At 43.2% G+C, this 16,854-nt stretch overlaps 4 protein-coding genes across 5 annotated transcripts; 2 read left to right on the top strand and 2 right to left on the bottom strand.

The window, feature by feature from the left end:
• ift22 (intraflagellar transport 22 homolog (Chlamydomonas)) lies at positions 1–2,228 on the top strand. 2 transcript variants are annotated; one of them, XM_049017660.1, is made up of 5 exons: positions 1–383; positions 535–617; positions 1,213–1,302; positions 1,591–1,793; positions 1,972–2,228. In XM_049017660.1, exons 1-5 carry the CDS (start codon positions 345–347, stop codon positions 2,118–2,120), a joined length of 564 nt encoding a protein of 187 aa, XP_048873617.1. In that variant the 5' UTR covers positions 1–344; the 3' UTR covers positions 2,121–2,228. The 2 variants fall into 2 exon arrangements, with proteins under 2 accessions (XP_048873617.1, XP_048873618.1); XM_049017661.1 differs by lacking the exon at positions 1–383 and having other exon boundaries at positions 529–617; positions 833–1,302.
• A 149-nt stretch (positions 2,229–2,377) lies between these two features.
• On the bottom strand, positions 2,378–4,027 carry mis12 (MIS12 kinetochore complex component). The gene is made up of 2 exons (XM_049017658.1): positions 3,592–4,027; positions 2,378–3,148 (listed from the first exon to the last, which is right to left on the bottom strand). The coding sequence occupies exons 1-2, from the start codon at positions 3,611–3,613 to the stop codon at positions 2,517–2,519; spliced, it is 654 nt and encodes a 217-aa protein (XP_048873615.1). The 5' UTR covers positions 3,614–4,027; the 3' UTR covers positions 2,378–2,516.
• A 3,458-nt stretch (positions 4,028–7,485) lies between these two features.
• Positions 7,486–11,623, top strand: derl2 (derlin 2). Its single transcript, XM_049017657.1, has 7 exons — positions 7,486–7,632; positions 8,637–8,702; positions 9,167–9,240; positions 9,889–9,982; positions 10,071–10,266; positions 10,357–10,447; positions 11,137–11,623. The coding sequence occupies exons 1-7, from the start codon at positions 7,540–7,542 to the stop codon at positions 11,240–11,242; spliced, it is 720 nt and encodes a 239-aa protein (XP_048873614.1). The 5' UTR covers positions 7,486–7,539; the 3' UTR covers positions 11,243–11,623.
• LOC125745139 (SLP adapter and CSK-interacting membrane protein-like) lies at positions 11,570–16,710 on the bottom strand. Its single transcript, XM_049017662.1, has 5 exons — positions 16,512–16,710; positions 15,674–15,794; positions 15,318–15,372; positions 13,306–13,382; positions 11,570–13,148 (listed from the first exon to the last, which is right to left on the bottom strand). The coding sequence occupies exons 2-5, from the start codon at positions 15,792–15,794 to the stop codon at positions 12,946–12,948; spliced, it is 456 nt and encodes a 151-aa protein (XP_048873619.1). The 5' UTR covers positions 16,512–16,710; the 3' UTR covers positions 11,570–12,945.
• Between the last annotated feature and the right edge of the window lie 144 nt (positions 16,711–16,854).

Raw genomic sequence — 16,854 nt, forward strand, 5'->3', positions numbered from 1 at the left:
GCGGTGCATTATGGGAAATTGAGTCCGACGGAGAAGTACTATCGCGTGTAAGATGACAGCAAGCGCTACCATCTAGTTTTGTATATAGCTCTAATGAAGTATGGTAAACCAACTCTGATTCAGTGTTAATTTTTGTTAGTACAAGAAATGTAACATTCATTGAGAAACGCCTGCGCTTTCCCACCACAAGAATCTGCACTAGCGGAGCGCCGTTCGATTTACACTGTGACCGGGCGTCTTGGAGACGGACGAGCGGGCAGGACGCTTTGGCTGAATTCAGTTTCGTTTTCTTGTTGTTGTTGTGTAATGTTCACATCGTAGAGTATAATCAGCACACTGATGACATGTTTAAGGCAAAGATACTGGTTATCGGACCAAGTGAGGTAAGGCCAGTACGAGCAAAACACACCAGGTTGTTAGACGGAAGATACGGGGGTCTACGTCGATGCTGGTGTCTTGAAAACATTCCTGATCTATTTAAAGTGTATTTCGGCTAATTATGCTGTTTTATGACCCGTCTTTACCCTTCAACAGAGCGGCAAGACGGCGTTGTCCGACTTTTTGTCGGACGCCACTGAGACTATAGGAGGCGAGTACCGGCCGACACAGGGGGTCAGGTAAACTAACCGGCATTATTGTATAAAGTACATCATCATTATCCACCGCGTTTCATAGCTCCCAGGTCCACTCCACTGTGTGTGTGGAGTTCACATGGTGCAGATTTTCCTCAAAGGCATGCAGTTAAGCGAACTGGTGTCTCTGAATAAACCATAGAGTATGATTGTATGTGTGCGTTTGTATCTTCCCTGTGATGTACTGGAATCCCATCCAGGGTGTCCCCTGCCTTATGTCCTGTGATGGACTGGCGTCCTGTCCAAGGTGTCCCCTGCCCTGTGATGGACCAGCATCCCATCCATGGAGTCCACTGCCCTGTACCTCATGGTGGACTGGTGTCCCATCCAGGGTGCCCCCTGCCCTCTGATGGACTGGCATCCTATTCATGATTTCCTCCACTTTGTGAAAAGCTCCAGGCTCATCTAGGCCTGGTTAAAAGATGGATGTTCTGAATCACCTTGCTGTTAATGAAGAACTATCTCCTTGATTTTCTCCACGTGAACATCGCATTTTGAACAAACGCCTGGTTTATGTGAATAATCATACTGTATGTAGGCTGCTGATTTGTGCTTAATCACTACCTGTTCATTCCCTCAGGATTCTGGAGTTTGAGTCTCAAGCATTGGATGGCAGTGACAAAAACACGACCCTCGACGTGGAGCTGTGGGATTGTGCTGGAGATTTTAAGTAAGGCTGGCATGCAAATGCTCAATAATCTGCTGTAATCAACCAGGTGTGCCTTAGAATTATGCAGATTTTTCTCCCCATCGGAGCCTGGAACCTGTCCTAGGGAGTATAGGGCAGAAGGCTGGGGACACCTTGAATGAGATGCCAGTCCATCACAGTGCACATACATAACATTTTTTTTGTTGAGCCTTTTAAAATTGTGTAGAAGTGATTACTTTAGGTCTTGATATTAGTGATGTATACAGTTTTACAGTGTCACTTGTGTGCTTATTTTCTTACATTCTATAGGTTTGAATCCTGCTGGCCTGTGCTGATGAGAGATTCCAATGGGGTGCTAATTGTGTTTAATGCGGATGTGCCCAGCCACCTGAGAGAAACAGAGACCTGGCATTCGTCTTTCGTTTCCTCGCAGGGAATGCAGGAAAGCCAGTGTCTACTGATTGCACACCATAAACCAGGAAGCTCAGCCGGCAGAGGACACCCAGCACTCGGTAATGAGCAGTCACTGGAGTGTAGCTGCTACTGTGTGTTTACCGTTAAGCTGTTATGCTGCTGTTCACTTAACAGCACTTAAAGAAACTGCAGCCTAGGTAGGAATGACCTGGGTTAGGTTGTCCTTCTAAATGTCTGTTTAATTACCAGTCACATTTTGTTGATTTCTCCATACAGCCTCACAATTAAGCAAACTCTCCATAATCCACTCCAACCTGGAAGAGGACCCGGAGCAAATGAGACAGGCATTCCGGAGATACCTGGGATCCATAGTGAGGATGATGTCGGAAAGTCGTGAGCGTGAGGAGATGTCAATCATCACGTAACATCAAAGGAGCTAAGCACAATGGAGACTGATCCATACTGTGGCAAACTGTTCAATATTAAATGTTTCTGTCACTGCTTGTCAATCATTAAATGTTTCTGTCACTGGTTACCTTTGCTAAACAGAGATGAACAAGAGAGAATATCTAAAGCATACAGTGAATGAGTAAAGGTCTTTCTTACACAAGCTTAGAGAGGGAAGATCTAGGGTGTCACTCTGAATTGTTCCAGAATCAAAACTGCCTGACAAATAATAAAATAAATCGATCTTGATTCTTTTTAGTATAACCACAGAAAGACATTTATTATTTTTTTGACTAAACAAACAAGAAACACCCTACGATCGCAGAACCCCCACCGCCCCAGGGGATAAAATTAAATCCATTTTAATCTTAAGATCAGTGATGATCCAGCATACTACTTTTCTGCGTGATTCCTTGCATCACATCTCGCACATGTTTCACGGTCCGTGTCATAAAGGTGAGGCTCTCCTGCACGTCCCCCAGGCCCCCCTGCATCCAGGATGCCCGCAGCTCCCCAATCCACCGCAACAGGTTGTCCAGGTCCTCCTGCACTTCCCTCTGCTCTTCCAGTTCAGCCAGCAGGGCCTGTCTGGCACACACCTCCGCCTGGTAGCACTGCTGCAGCTGTGCCAGCTCCCCCTCCAGTTCCAGCAGCTCCTTCATGTCCCGAGGCTGCTCCTTATGTGGGCCATCCTCAGGCAGCAGCACGTTGGGAGGGATTGACAGCACGCTGTCCACCAGGAGTGCATCCATGCGACTGGACAGGCGCTGGATGCGCTCCTGCAGAAATGCATGCAACTTAGATGTGCACTCCCTGGCCTGCTGGCTCAGCTTCTCTGGTGGCTTTTCCCCAGCCAGCTTTCTCACGAAAACGGCCTCCACAGTCATCAGGATATCATGCAGGCAGTCCTGGAAGGCGCTGTAGACCCGCAGCATGCAGGTCTGCGGTGTGAAGCCGAAGAACTGAGCCTCGTACAGTTTCAGAGTCTCGGGAGACAGCGGCATTGCTGAAAAATAAACAACAATCACTCACAGAATGTGAAAAAACTTGGCGTTAACTGGTTATGTGGCTATAGATAAACTCAATTTCTTAATGTCCTAAAGATTACATGAATTTTTATTCATCCGGAGGAAAATTCTACTCCGTACAGGAGGAAGGCACGCAAAGTGCAGACTAACAAAAATACAGTTCAACAAAACGTGAAGTGCACTGACGGTAAACATATAAAAAGTACACTGTATAAACAAACGAGATACCCTTAAAAAAGAATATTAAATTAATTAATGAAAAATTTATATGCAATCAAACCGCACCGGGCTGGCTACACATAATTAGGTAAGTAGAGACCTAGCCAGCTAATGAATTTATGGTTGGTAGGTAGTGCCGCTAACTACCAGTAATGCATAACTCTCACGTTTGAACGAAACAATCATAAAACAGCATTATTACCTTCAATCCCACACTCAGCCATTTTCTGCGTCTCCCGCGCAAGCGTACGTCAGCGATCCTCGCTTCTGTTCGAAATTCCCTCGCGACGTAAGTAATGCAGCCAATCATAACAATTCGTGCGCCTTACTCCTTGGCCAATCGTCTTAGGGAAAATCACGTGTCTATATAGAAAGCGTCATCTGGAGTATACGCTTGGGGCGATTATCTGTGTTCTGCGTTGTTGTAATATATCCATCCATCCATTTTCCAAACCGCTTATCTTACTGGGTCGCGGGGGGTCCGGAGCCTATCCCGGAAGCAATGGGCACGAGGCAGGGAACAACCCAGGATGGGGGGCCAGCCCATCGCAGGGCACACTCACACACCATTCACTCTCACATGCATTCCTACGGGCAATTTAGCAAGTCCAATTAGCCTCAGCATGTTTTTGGACTGTGGGGGGAAACCGGAGTACCTGTTGTAATATATATTAGTAAATAATATATTACGAGCTTAATCAGCCAATCGTAAAAATTAATTATTAGTTTAAACGCTGTTTTTGAACTGATACTTGTTTATTATTAATTTTGTTTATAGTGATTCCGTATTTCCGCACGGTAATTTCTCTTGTGTGTACAATCTAGCGCAGGCTACCGCACCCTTTCCAGTTCGATCCGTACCCGTGGTGCTGTAAACGTAATTCCTGGTTGACAACTCACTAGTTAGTGTACATGAACACGTAAGCACCAATAGGCGCCAGCGATAGACGGGCCAACACTTGTTTTATTCCGAATTTTATTTTAACAATAACAACAAACTCAATATAAACAACCGCACGTATATGCTGTTTAAAAAGAATATAAAATACATCTGAATATAAGAAATAAATTAACGTTACAATAAGAAAATGTAAGTCCGCAATACGTATTTTTACATTCCAAAATAACATGAATTTTGAATATGAATTTCGACCTAGTACAATAATCATTCATAACAAATAATTATAGATTATTTTTAATAGAATTAAAATATAACATTACATCTACTGATTTAAGATAAATATCAAAATTGGTTTGTATTTTAATATAAGTTTGCAAATGAAGCCAGAAGTATTTTAATGGAGGTCGTAAACAAAATAAATGTTGAATAGCTTCGTGTCTGCTTTTGCGAAAGAAACAATTTTCTTCTATATACATTTTAAATTGATGCATAATAATTCCTGCAGTGTTGTGCAGTGTAGCACACAGAATAACAGCACATCAGCATATGGGGAAATCTGAGAGTTCCAAAGGACTTGTATAAGCACCAGAATCACATTTTCCACATTTTTTGCTGTATGGTGTTATACCTTTCCTCAGCCACAGTGTGCGGGTTCAACACTGGAGTGATCTGGTATTCACTAAGAGGATACCAGTAGCCTGTACTACGAAGCGGGGTTACTGGTTTATCGGGATAACTTGTCAGATTTAAGGTACCATAGTTTAAATGAACTTCATATTCATTCACTTACATTTTGCCCAGCCTACTTTAAATCCGACAAGTTACTCCAATAAGCCAGTAACCCCACTTCGTAGTATAGGCCCCTGATGTCTCCCAATACCCAGCCACCAGGAAACTATACTCTGAAGAAATCCCCAAGGTACAAACATCATTAATGTATACACAATTGTACAAAAATGTTCCTCACAGTCCATTTTTTTACTTTGAAAGGTACAATTACCTACAGCTATAGGGTACAATTGGCAAACCCTTGAGGGTACAGCCCCAGTGACAAGCAAAGGTACAAATTGGTACTCTTATTTCTGACACTGCAGTGGACTGGGGGCAAAATTCCAGTATGTTCTTTTCAGTTTATCCTGCACCTGAACAAGTAAGCTCATTATTTCACACCTGGCCAGCCTGTTTTTTTGCTATGAATTGTTCATTAATGAGATGGAGTTAATGTCTGCGCACAAATGAATAATGAATCTCAATATAATCTCTAATGAATCTCAATATAAATGCAGTTTTATGCTCCCCGGTTGCCCAGAGGAGGATGGGTACCCTTCCGAGTCTAGGTTCCTCTCAAGGTTTCTTTGCCACTGTTGCCTCAGGCTTGCTTGGTGGGGTTCTGGCTGGTTAAATGTAAAGTGCTTTGTGACAATGACTGTTGTTAAAAGCGGTATATAAATAAAATTGAACTGAATTGAACAAACATAATTTAGACAAGCAAACTGGCTGCCTGGATGGTGCTGTCAAACACCGTGTGTTGCACAATTCTCTTCCATTCCTGTATTTTTTTTAATAATTCGCTTATAGTAATCAAGTAGTCCATGTACAGTGGTCATTCTGGGTCTTTTTTATATATCACAACATACGGAAAAAAATTCAATTAAGTTTTTTTTATATATATATAAAAAAATAACTTTACTTTGATAAGCCTACTTTGCCTTGCGGTAACCCGTCTGCTTCTGGCTAGTTACCAAAGGCTAAGGCTGCATGCACAGAAAACATGACGGGGAACATCATTTTCTCTCAATGACAAATATAGACTCATCAAAGCTTATGACAAACCACCAAAAACCAGCCACCGAGATGGAATGGCAAAACTACAATAAATTATTCTGTACGGAAGCTTCCTCACCCCTTTCAATGTACCCTCCGGCTCCTGCCTCGTGGTCGCCGAGGGTCCTTCCAGCTCCCACATCTACGAGAAGAAAAAATGTTTATACATAAGTGACCATGTAACATGTTAGAGAAATATGTACTTTTTTATTGTCATTTTGCTAGATGCCATTTCTTTGAAATAACACCCTGCAGCAGGTTGATCTTAATTTAGCAATAACACGTCTTAAGAACTGTCGCTTGAATATTTCCACCCCATACATGGTGATAAACAATGTTGAATGTTATTTGCATATCCTGTTTGTGTACCTCAATAAAAGATACTGCGAGGGGAGTTCCTCCTTTGAAGTTGGCTGAGTTCAACTGAGAGGCTGGCACCTCGAAGTCAGGACCGGACTTCCCTTGCAGCAAGTAAAAAGTCATCACAGCTGTCTGTGTTGTTCTGTGTTCAGAGACTGGTTGGTTTCCAGCCTCTTTAGAAGAAGATAACCCTAACATAAGAAGTACCTGTTTATAATTAAACCTATCAAGTTTCAAATGGATATTCCCAATATCAAAATTACAATTAAGCAAGAAATCTATAACCCCTACTTTTTTTAATTAGGAACTATATATAGTATACTTCATTTTTAGAAATAGGTCTGTATTCGTTTTATTTTAAATATACCATTTATATACCATATAAACAAATATACCATACACATTTAACCTCCTTCTACCTGTGGACGGAAAATATCTTTAAGATAATGGTGTGTATCCTTCCAAATAGACTGAAACATCCAAAACTAATACAGCATACAACGATATAGATAAACCCTCAAAGTAATCGGCCATATAAACATAGGCCTGAACAACAATGCTTTTTTTCCCAAATATTTCAACTTATAAGAGCAGAAAAACTGAGATCTAAGTTTTGATAAACTTAAATCGATATAACTATCTATCTAGGAATATCCATCCATCAAAAAATTAACGCTTGAGGCGATATGTTGGAAATCACCACAACGCTTTGTCATTTTCACTACTTTTCAGTGATTTAAGTAACTTTCCAAATGTGTTTCAAAACAGAAAACAATAGCTTGAAACTGGCACAACAGCAATTTATATCGTATAATAACAGAATAATTAGAACGTTAATAATACAAGCCTAATGGCGATAATTTCATCTCATTTGTTTGTTTTGGATTAATTCCAACGTGCTCATACTTCTACTAACGCTTTATACACACGGGCGTCTGACATGTCAGCACGTATAAAACATACGCGCTGACGTACGGTACGTGCATACGCTTCATACGTCCGGGCGTTTCCTCCGCCCTGTGATGACGTGGCAGGTGAGTGCCGGAAGCGCCCAAGCTGTCTAAAATGGCTTACCAGACATTCCAGCAGGAGTATTTACAGATTCCTATTGTGACGAGGGCATATACTACAGCGTGCGTCCTCACCACAGCCGCCGTGGTAAGATGGCCAAAGCTGCCTTTTGACCCTCTTTTGTTTAAGCCAAGTCGTTGGCTTGTCATACACTTAGATCACAGAATGCTGTTTCTGATGGCTGTTCTGTGTAGCTAGCTGGTATTATCTCTCAGCAAGCATCTAAAATGGATATAGTAATTCGATTAGATTAAATTCCACTTTATTGTCATTGTACAAGTCCTCGGACAATAAAATGTAGTTTGGCATTTAATATGAAAGTACGAAATAGTGCAAAAGTTTTAGAGACAGCTGTACAATATAAACACGTGTGATAAAGAGTGAATGTACATCCATATAGTGGTATATATGGTATACTTTACAAATAAATAAATGGTATAAATAACCATCTATGATTGGAGTAAAGAAGAATGACAGTTTCTTTATATTTTCAAACATATAACATTTGAAGGTAACACTACTTGAGGCAGAAATACTTAGTAATACCTCTGTTACTACTGAAGTATAAATTATGAACAAATCATGAAGAAATATAGTTGCTGCTTGAGATAAGATGCGTCACGATTAGAACATGTGATCAGTATTTCACATTGTGTCATTTATTACTTGTTCATTCAATAATTGCTTAGTTGTTTCTTTAGTAGTTCACAAAGGTTTACAGAATTACAAACACAGTAACTGCTTCAGATAAAATATGCATAATGAATCATTAATGAACAAATATGAGATCAGTATTTAACTTGTGTTATTTATGACTTATTCCTTCAGTTGTTCACAGAGATTAACAGAATTACCAGACATCCGTCGTGATTCATTAATGATGAATTAACATGAAATCAGTATGTAACTAAGACTTAGTTTGTGGTTACTTAATACATAAGTAATATTATGATACTGTACTATTTGTGCCCTGTCAAGTGAAGTGTTACCAACTGAGAAATCTGTGCAACTAGTCTGACATTCCATCTCCAGCACAAGTGTTTTTTGTTTGCTTTAATGACCATGTTTTTTTATATTTTCTTTTTCATCAGCAATTAGAGTTGATCACACCCTTCCAGCTGTACTTCAATCCTGATTTGATATTGAAGAATTATCAGGTAAGTTACAATAATTAAAACATATGCAATTTTAAAACATTTTAGCCTTATGAAATGACTATGGGGGCGGCATGGTGGTGCAGTGGTTAGCGCTGTTGCCTCACACCTCTGGGATCCGGGTTTGAGTCTCCGCCTGGTTCACATGTGTGTGGAGTTTGCATGCTCTCCCCATGTCGTCATGGGGTTTCCTCCGGGTACTCCGGTTTCCCCCCACAGTCCAAAAACCTGCTGAGGCTAATTGGAGCTACTAAATTGCCTGTAGGTGTGCATGTGTGAGTGAATGGTGTGTGAGTGTGCCCTGCGATGGGCTGGCCCCCCATCCTGGGTTGTTCCCTGCCTCGTGCCCATTGCTTCCGGGATAGGCTCCGGACCCCCTGCGACCCAGTAGGATAAGCGGTTTGGAAAATGGATGGATGGATGGATGGAAATGACTATGTAATTAATGCCCTTTTTTCATTTAACAGGTATGGCGACTGATTACCAATTTTTTGTTCTTTGGGCCAGTTGGCTTCAATTTCCTCTTCAACATGATCTTTTTGTATCCTTTACCAAGTGGTATGCAGTTTTAAATAGCATTGATTTCCAATGACAATGACAGTTTTGTAATCCGTTTATGCATGCATGTTTTGTATTTTTGAGCCATCTTTTGTCATGGGATCTGTGACATAGCTGTGTGAAATGCATGCATCATGCTACACCCGTGTAACATATTTAACTGTCAGGGTTGTTTCTGCTGATAAACCCCATCTGCTTTTTAACTGGGCTTGCACTGAATCTTTATGGTGTACACATGTTAGTGTGAAAGGGTCGCACTTATATAATGCTGTAGAATAGCATAGTAGGCTATGGATGGCACATACACCGATTTCTGACAGTAGGCCTTCCCCAGTCTGACTACAGGAAATGCTACGTAGATACTGTCTCCTAACCAGAGCTGTCTAGTGAGTATAATTCTGTGAGAAATTCTGGCTTTGTATGAAGCCAGGAATAAATATTTATTTAAAACTGCTGTGAGGCTTTATTTTGGTTGCATTAGCTTTTACTGAGAGGAAGACGAAGCCCCCCCATAACATGTGCAACATCCAGCTGGAAAAGAACTGTCTGTCAAGTACAGGATGGGTACTATACTGACTGCCGTAATTCCGCAAAAAGAGGGCAGATGTGTCTCCTTGACAACGGGCCACAGGTACCGGTACTGCCGGATGCTGGAAGAGGGGTCCTTCCGGGGTCGCACCGCTGACTTTGTCTTCATGTTCCTGTTTGGCGGCCTCCTGATGACTGTATCCTTTGGGCACTACGTGTTCAGCTTCTCTTTCTTGTCACCTGTCATCACGACGAAGCTTGTTGGCCTTCACAGCAGCTGCTCAGATCTTCGGCACCTTTGTAAGCCTGGTGTTCCTGGGCCAGGCATTTACCATCATGCTCGTCTACGTGTGGAGCCGCCGTAACCCCAATGTGCGCATGAACTTCTTTGGCCTCCTCAACTTCCAGGCCCCCTTCTTGCCCTGGGTGCTCATGGGCTTCTCTTTGCTGCTGGGGAACTCCATCATTGTGGATCTGCTGGGTAGGTGGCGCCCAGGTGCCCGTCTCTTAAGTCCAGCATTTCGATTTTGTGGCCCTGACCTTGCAGATCCCGCCATCTCCTCTCCTTAAGGTATCGCCGTGGGACATGTCTATTTCTTCTTGGAAGACGTGTTTCCCAACCAGCCTGGTGGTGGAAGGTGGCTAAGGACACCGACTATCCTGTGAGTGTTAGCGCTGTCTGAAAAGCGAACAAAAGACGCTTAGATCGGAGCATCAGGAGTGTCAGTGTGATGAGATCTGTCCTATAAATCGCTGATGTATGTAGTTTTGATTGATATCAGAGTCAGTGGGGCAGATGTTTTCTAAACTGACATAATGACCAAGCCCATTTCACCCTCCTGTGATGGATGGATGGATGTCTGTCTGTCTGTCTGCCTCCCTCTGTCTCTCCGTCCCTCCCTCCCAGTTCCCCCCCTCAGCTTACCTCTTCCAAAGCCCTTTAACTTTTGCAAAACACTAGCACTAATACTAATACAAGGCATGACATGCATTTACTTTTCCTGGGCTCTGGCTTTCAGGGTGGTCATTGCCTATGAATGTGTCCATTACATTGATGTCTAAGGAAGATCCATTCGAATTGTTTAAAGCAGTTTGAAACTTTATGACGATCTTTGGGGAAATGTATTTCACTCCTTCTCACATTTCAGCAAGATGTGACCCCCCTGTTCCTCTCCCGCTGGGGGCGGTCTGCTTGCCAAATCTGTATTTTAGTTTCTTTGTTTAGCGTCTGTGTGCATTCTTGTTCTCCATGATAACTAAAGGCCATGTTCATACTGAATCAAATAGACATTCATGCAAAGAATTTCAGATAGAAAACAAATTTCTTTCTATCTCTCCCTGTCACCCACAGTAAGATGCTGTTTGACAATCCAGAGGAAGATGCCAACTATAACCCACTGCCAGAGGAGCGCCCTGGGGGCTTCGCCTGGGGGGAGGGTCAACGTTTAGGGGGCTAGGCTCCCCTTCCCCCATCAGGGGATCGGATTTAATTTGGACAATAATTCTGAGAGCTACCAGACTTCTTTATTTTCTCACTCGTCTGTCTTGCTCAAGATAAGAGTGTGAAACATTTCTGTGAACCACCGCGAAAGCCACTTCCGCTTGTCTCCCAAGGCCTGGCCAGGCAGGCGCTCGCCCACCACCAGGCTGACCAGAATGCACCCTGGGGCGAGCTGTCCTCCGCTACCTTCCGCTCCTCTGGCTGTTTTCTAAGACGTGGATAACGTTTATAAAATAGCGATCTGAGGATGATGAGCAGAAAGGAATGACCTTCAAGTCCTCGGAGCCTTTTTCAAGTTTGCTTTTATTTTTACAAATAAATATATGTAAATGTGTAATCATGAGGATTGTGCTTTTAACTTTCTGTCAAGTGACCCCTCTACTCAAAAAATCATCTTGGGCTCAGATTTTGTTCTGCTCTGTTCTTAAGAGTACAGATGAGTTTTTAACACGATAGTGGTCTCTTGTGAAATGCAGAGAAATCATTGAGGTAATAATGTCTGTGCTCTGTTTAACGTTGATGTGTGTGTGGTGTAAACAGACGTACACACTCTCTGTGCTTAATTATTAGATGTATGAAACAGCAGTGCATTTGGTCCACCTGACAGTTTAGAGCACATAGTGGGGAAAATATTAAATTATTCTTTTCTAAAACTGTTTTCAGACTTGGGGAATAATGATGACCAGAAGCTTTTGCTTTCCCTCCCCCCCTTTCTGTATAGCGTGGGAGTAAGAGGGGGAAGCGTGTGGTTTATAAAGGCAGGACAGGCTGGTGTTTTTTAGCACAGAGAAGTGCCTGAAAAAATGTACAGAGGTGGGTTAATGCAAACACAGCCAAGCCAAGCACTTTCACACTGGTATCACGGTACATGGTCATCATGGACTTCACCTGTTGTACATAGACATTTTGAGAACCACGCATATGTTTGGATCTGGAGTGTAAATTAAAATCACTGACCCATTCTGCCAACTGTATGACTTATTGTACGGGTTTGTCATTGGCTTGTAATGGAGTGAAGTATCCAGCAGGGGGATTTGAGACCTGCTGGGTAACACTTCCAGAGAGGGTAGCTTTTTTTAGTCCTGTACTTGTTTATGTTGTATGAATATATATATATATATATGAGTTATCGTTACCATAATGATAAATTGAAACATAGCTATAGATTCTAGTGGACACGAAGGAGGGATGATGTGTGAATCACCCCCCCCCCCCCCCAAAAAAAAAAAAAAAAAACCCAGAACACTTTCCAAAACAAACTGGAGGCAAGTTGTAGCCATGGGAAGATGTTTGGTTAGATCAGACTTTTTTGGATTTCTATATATTTTAAGCATATATTAAAAGCTTACAATTTATCTTGCATATTAAAAACATTTGCTATAAAGTTCATATTCTGCTGTTTGCAAATGGTATCATACAGAAGACATTAAGTCTGTAGCAGTAGTAGTATCTTCTGTTAAGAGTCTGGAGAGGTGATACATATATTCATTCAGTTTACATCCTCTGTTGAAATGAACCACGAGTCCATTTCCACAAAGGTCTCCATATAAACACTAGAGAATTGTTAAAACTTTACAAATTGTTGCAGCGTAATTAGGCCCAAACCACGATCATGTATCATTGAGGACTTGTCTAGAGAAAGCCTTAAGGATCCCAAGATCATTCCACATCGTCGTAGTCCTCGCTAACGTAGCCTGGTGCCACCACATCATCGTATGAGTCCATGGAGGCTCCATCACTCGCTGGGCGCTCCTTCACCCGCTCTACTGGTTCCTGGTGCTGGTAGGGTGGAGGTGGTGGTGTCTCCTCCACCACTTTGATGTAATCCGGCGGGACCGAGATCTCCTCGTAGCTTGGAAAGGCTGTAACAGGCGCACATGAGAGCAGACCAGAACCAGAGAAGACAAACGCTGGGCATGGACGAAAGCTAGACACTCATGCAGAGGAATATCAGCAGCAACTCCAAGAGAAGCCTCATTAAGCAAAGCCGGGATTAAGAAAAGCCAGTCCCATACTCACATGGCTGCAGATTTATATTCCTTGGGGGCAGTGGGGGTAAGTCTTCCTCAATATGATGTGGGTGGTATTTGCTGTTCCTGAGAAAGGAATCATCTAAGATCAGATATGCAGAAGTTCCTTTGAAAGTTCAAGTACTTCTCACTAAGCAAGCAGGTGACTTTGTTATGCAGCAGAAGGACTTTTGACCGACTGAAATTGCTATGAATAAAACAGAGTTTTTGTGTGGAAAAGGTGAGAAGCTGTCATTAAAAATATTATAGGAACACCAGTCGGGGGGGGGGGGGGGGGGGGGGGGGTAAGTGAGCAACTCAGCAGGCTGAGCCTCAGTGCCTGTAATCAAACAGTCATCCCTCAGTAGAATAGTCACATGGCCGTGGTCCCTTAAGTAAGGGCTTTAACCCCCAGCTCCAGGGGCACTGCATGCTGGGTGCACTGTGACCCCCTCAAGTTTACTCACACCTGTATTTGTGTCTGTGTGTCTCATGGAGTGCAAGATGGAGTAAGCAAAGAGAAGCATTCCAAGGTGCTCATATTTGTGGTAATGGCAAATAAAGGATCATTTCATTTCACACGTCCAGGATTGAGGGTTTGAGTCCTGTCCCATTGCCCAGGTACTCTAGTTCCCCCACACTCCAAAGACAAAGTTAACTTGTGTCTGTAGATTGCCTTTAATGAATGTCCCCTGCCCTGTGATGGACTGGCATCCCATCCAGGGTGTCCCCTGCCTTGTGCTCTTTAATGGACTGGCATGCCGTCCAGAATGTCCCCTGCCCTGTGATGAACTGGCATGCCGTCCAGAATGTCCCCTGCCCTGTGATGAACTGGCATACCAAGCAGGGTGCTCCCTGCCTCGTGCCCTGTGATGGACCGGCATCCCGTCCAGGGCGTCCTCTACCTTGTACCCTGCGTTAGACTGGCATCCCATCCAGGGTGTCCCCTGCCCTGTGATGGACTGGCATCCCATCCAGGGTGTCCCCTGCCTCATACCCTGTGATTGACAGGTATCCCATCCAGGGCATCCCCTGCCTCATACCCTGTGATGGACTGGCATCCCATCCAGGGCATCCCCTGCCTCATACCCTGTGATGGACGAGCCTCAGTGCCTGTAATCAAACAGTCATCCCTCAGTAGAATAGTCACATGGCCGTGGTCCCTTAAGTAAGGGCTTTAACCCCCAGCTCCAGGGGCACTGCATGCTGGGTGCACTGTGACCCCCTCAAGTTTACTCACACCTGTATTTGTGTCTGTGTGTCTCATGGAGTGCAAGATGGAGTAAGCAAAGAGAAGCATTCCAAGGTGCTCATATTTGTGGTAATGGCAAATAAAGGATCATTTCATTTCACACGTCCAGGATTGGGGGTTTGAGTCCTGTCCCATTGCCCAGGTACTCTAGTTCCCCCACACTCCAAAGACAAAGTTAACTTGTGTCTGTAGATTGCCTTTAATGAATGTCCCCTGCCCTGTGATGGACTGGCATCCCATCCAGGGTGTCCCCTGCCTTGTGCTCTTTAATGGACTGGCATGCCGTCCAGAATGTCCCCTGCCCTGTGATGAACTGGCATGCCGTCCAGAATGTCCCCTGCCCTGTGATGAACTGGCATACCAAGCAGGGTGCTCCCTGCCTCGTGCCCTGTGATGGACCGGCATCCCGTCCAGGGCGTCCTCTACCTTGTACCCTGCGTTAGACTGGCATCCCATCCAGGGTGTCCCCTGCCCTGTGATGGACTGGCATCCCATCCAGGGTGTCCCCTGCCTCATACCCTGTGATTGACAGGTATCCCATCCAGGGCATCCCCTGCCTCATACCCTGTGATGGACTGGCATCCCATCCAGGGTGTCCCCTGCCTCATACCCTGTGATTGACAGGTATCCCATCCAGGGCATCCCCTGCCTCATACCCTGTGATGGACTGGCATCCTGTCTAAAGTGTCCCCTGCCCTGTACTCCATTGATAAATACTGTATAAGTTGTTCATTGGAAATATGCACATCCAAAAGTAAAATTTTACTTACTGGGTATAAAATTGGGGGGTTGAATTTTGAGGGAAATTTGGTTTGTACTCTTTTGCTGTAGAAATAATAAAAAAACATACAGTTTATGCAATTAGACTGAAACATGCAATTCGACTGAAAGGCTGTTTAGTATGTGGGATAAAGGCATTATGGACATTTTACTCGCTGTAACATATAATGGACTTTCATCCTGATTTAAAGTCCCACTGTATAGCCACCACTTACTCAGGTAAGAAACCTGCATTGATCAGCTCGAGAATTTATTCAGAACCACCCAGCAGGTCTGACAGAAATGAACTTGAATCATTAGGTGGTGAGTATTTATTATGTAAACACAGAGGATCATTTATAGTTACCTTTCCTGGAGATGTACTTGTTGATGCAGAGGAATATACAGCCAATTATTAAAGAGACCAGTAACATTCCTGCCACCAGGAACAGCCAGTAGAAGGGCCGCAGATGGTCAAAGGCCGGCATCTGAATTTCAGAATGACCCACAAGCAGAGCCATAGAGATTTACACACGGTAAAACACATTAATAGCAACTCAGGGCTAATGGACGCCAAAGACCAATAAAGGAACCTGAAAGTGTTCTGCAAGTATAGAGAAATCAAAGATATTTTGGTTTAACTTCTGTTTTCTGATACTTCTGCATTTTGGATGCCATCACATGAACTTATTGTACTCTAGTTAACCAATCGTTTCTTTGCATATACACATTCATTATTAAGTGTGCTTGTGTTTCTTATCAGGTAAGACACACAACATCCTCACCAGCTGTGCAATTGAAATTAAAAACTTGAGTCACAACAGAGCTTCCTGTCCATCACCCAGTGCTCAGAGTTGGTTTTAGAGTAGACTGAGAGACTAATTAACATGTTTTTTAATTAAACCCCCATAAGTCAACAACAGCAACAATATAGGGTGCAGCAGTCCTCAAGTGGGCTATCGGATGATAAATTCTCACATTCCCAACACGGTTTATTTATGTACTACTATATAAATATCCAAATATAAACTAAAGACAATTAAAATACATTCAATCATCAACAGTACTCATTTATCCAGAAAGAGACAAGAAAATGCAGAGCTTAAGAAATAAACAAAAACCCTGTATTTGGTATTTTAATCTTATTTAACACAATTATCCCATATTTGCCTTAAAACATTAAGATGTAAATGTCCAAATCTTACTTTTATGCACAGATAAGCATTAGCCAATCAGTCAGGCACTGAGTCTTCTCAGGGAGGGAAACCATCCAATAAACCGGGAGTGCCAGGATCGTCGCCTGCCGCTGGTCACCACTCCTTCGTGTGGACACAGGCTACAGCCAGAGATGGTTCCAGTACAGCTAATCACCGTGAAGAGCGTTGACTGATTTCCTCCGTGTCCTTTTTGAGAAACATTACGCATACAAAGCCAGCCAACCAGAACTCGCCCACCCCCACTGTACAGACCAGCCCACAGCTCAGTCTCTGGTTCCTCTCTCTGTTTTCTTCATCTATTAATATGTTTGCATGGTGTAGTTTATGTAAA

This window comes from Brienomyrus brachyistius, chromosome 6 (genome assembly GCF_023856365.1).
Source record: "Brienomyrus brachyistius isolate T26 chromosome 6, BBRACH_0.4, whole genome shotgun sequence".
NCBI lineage: Eukaryota > Metazoa > Chordata > Actinopteri > Osteoglossiformes > Mormyridae > Brienomyrus > Brienomyrus brachyistius.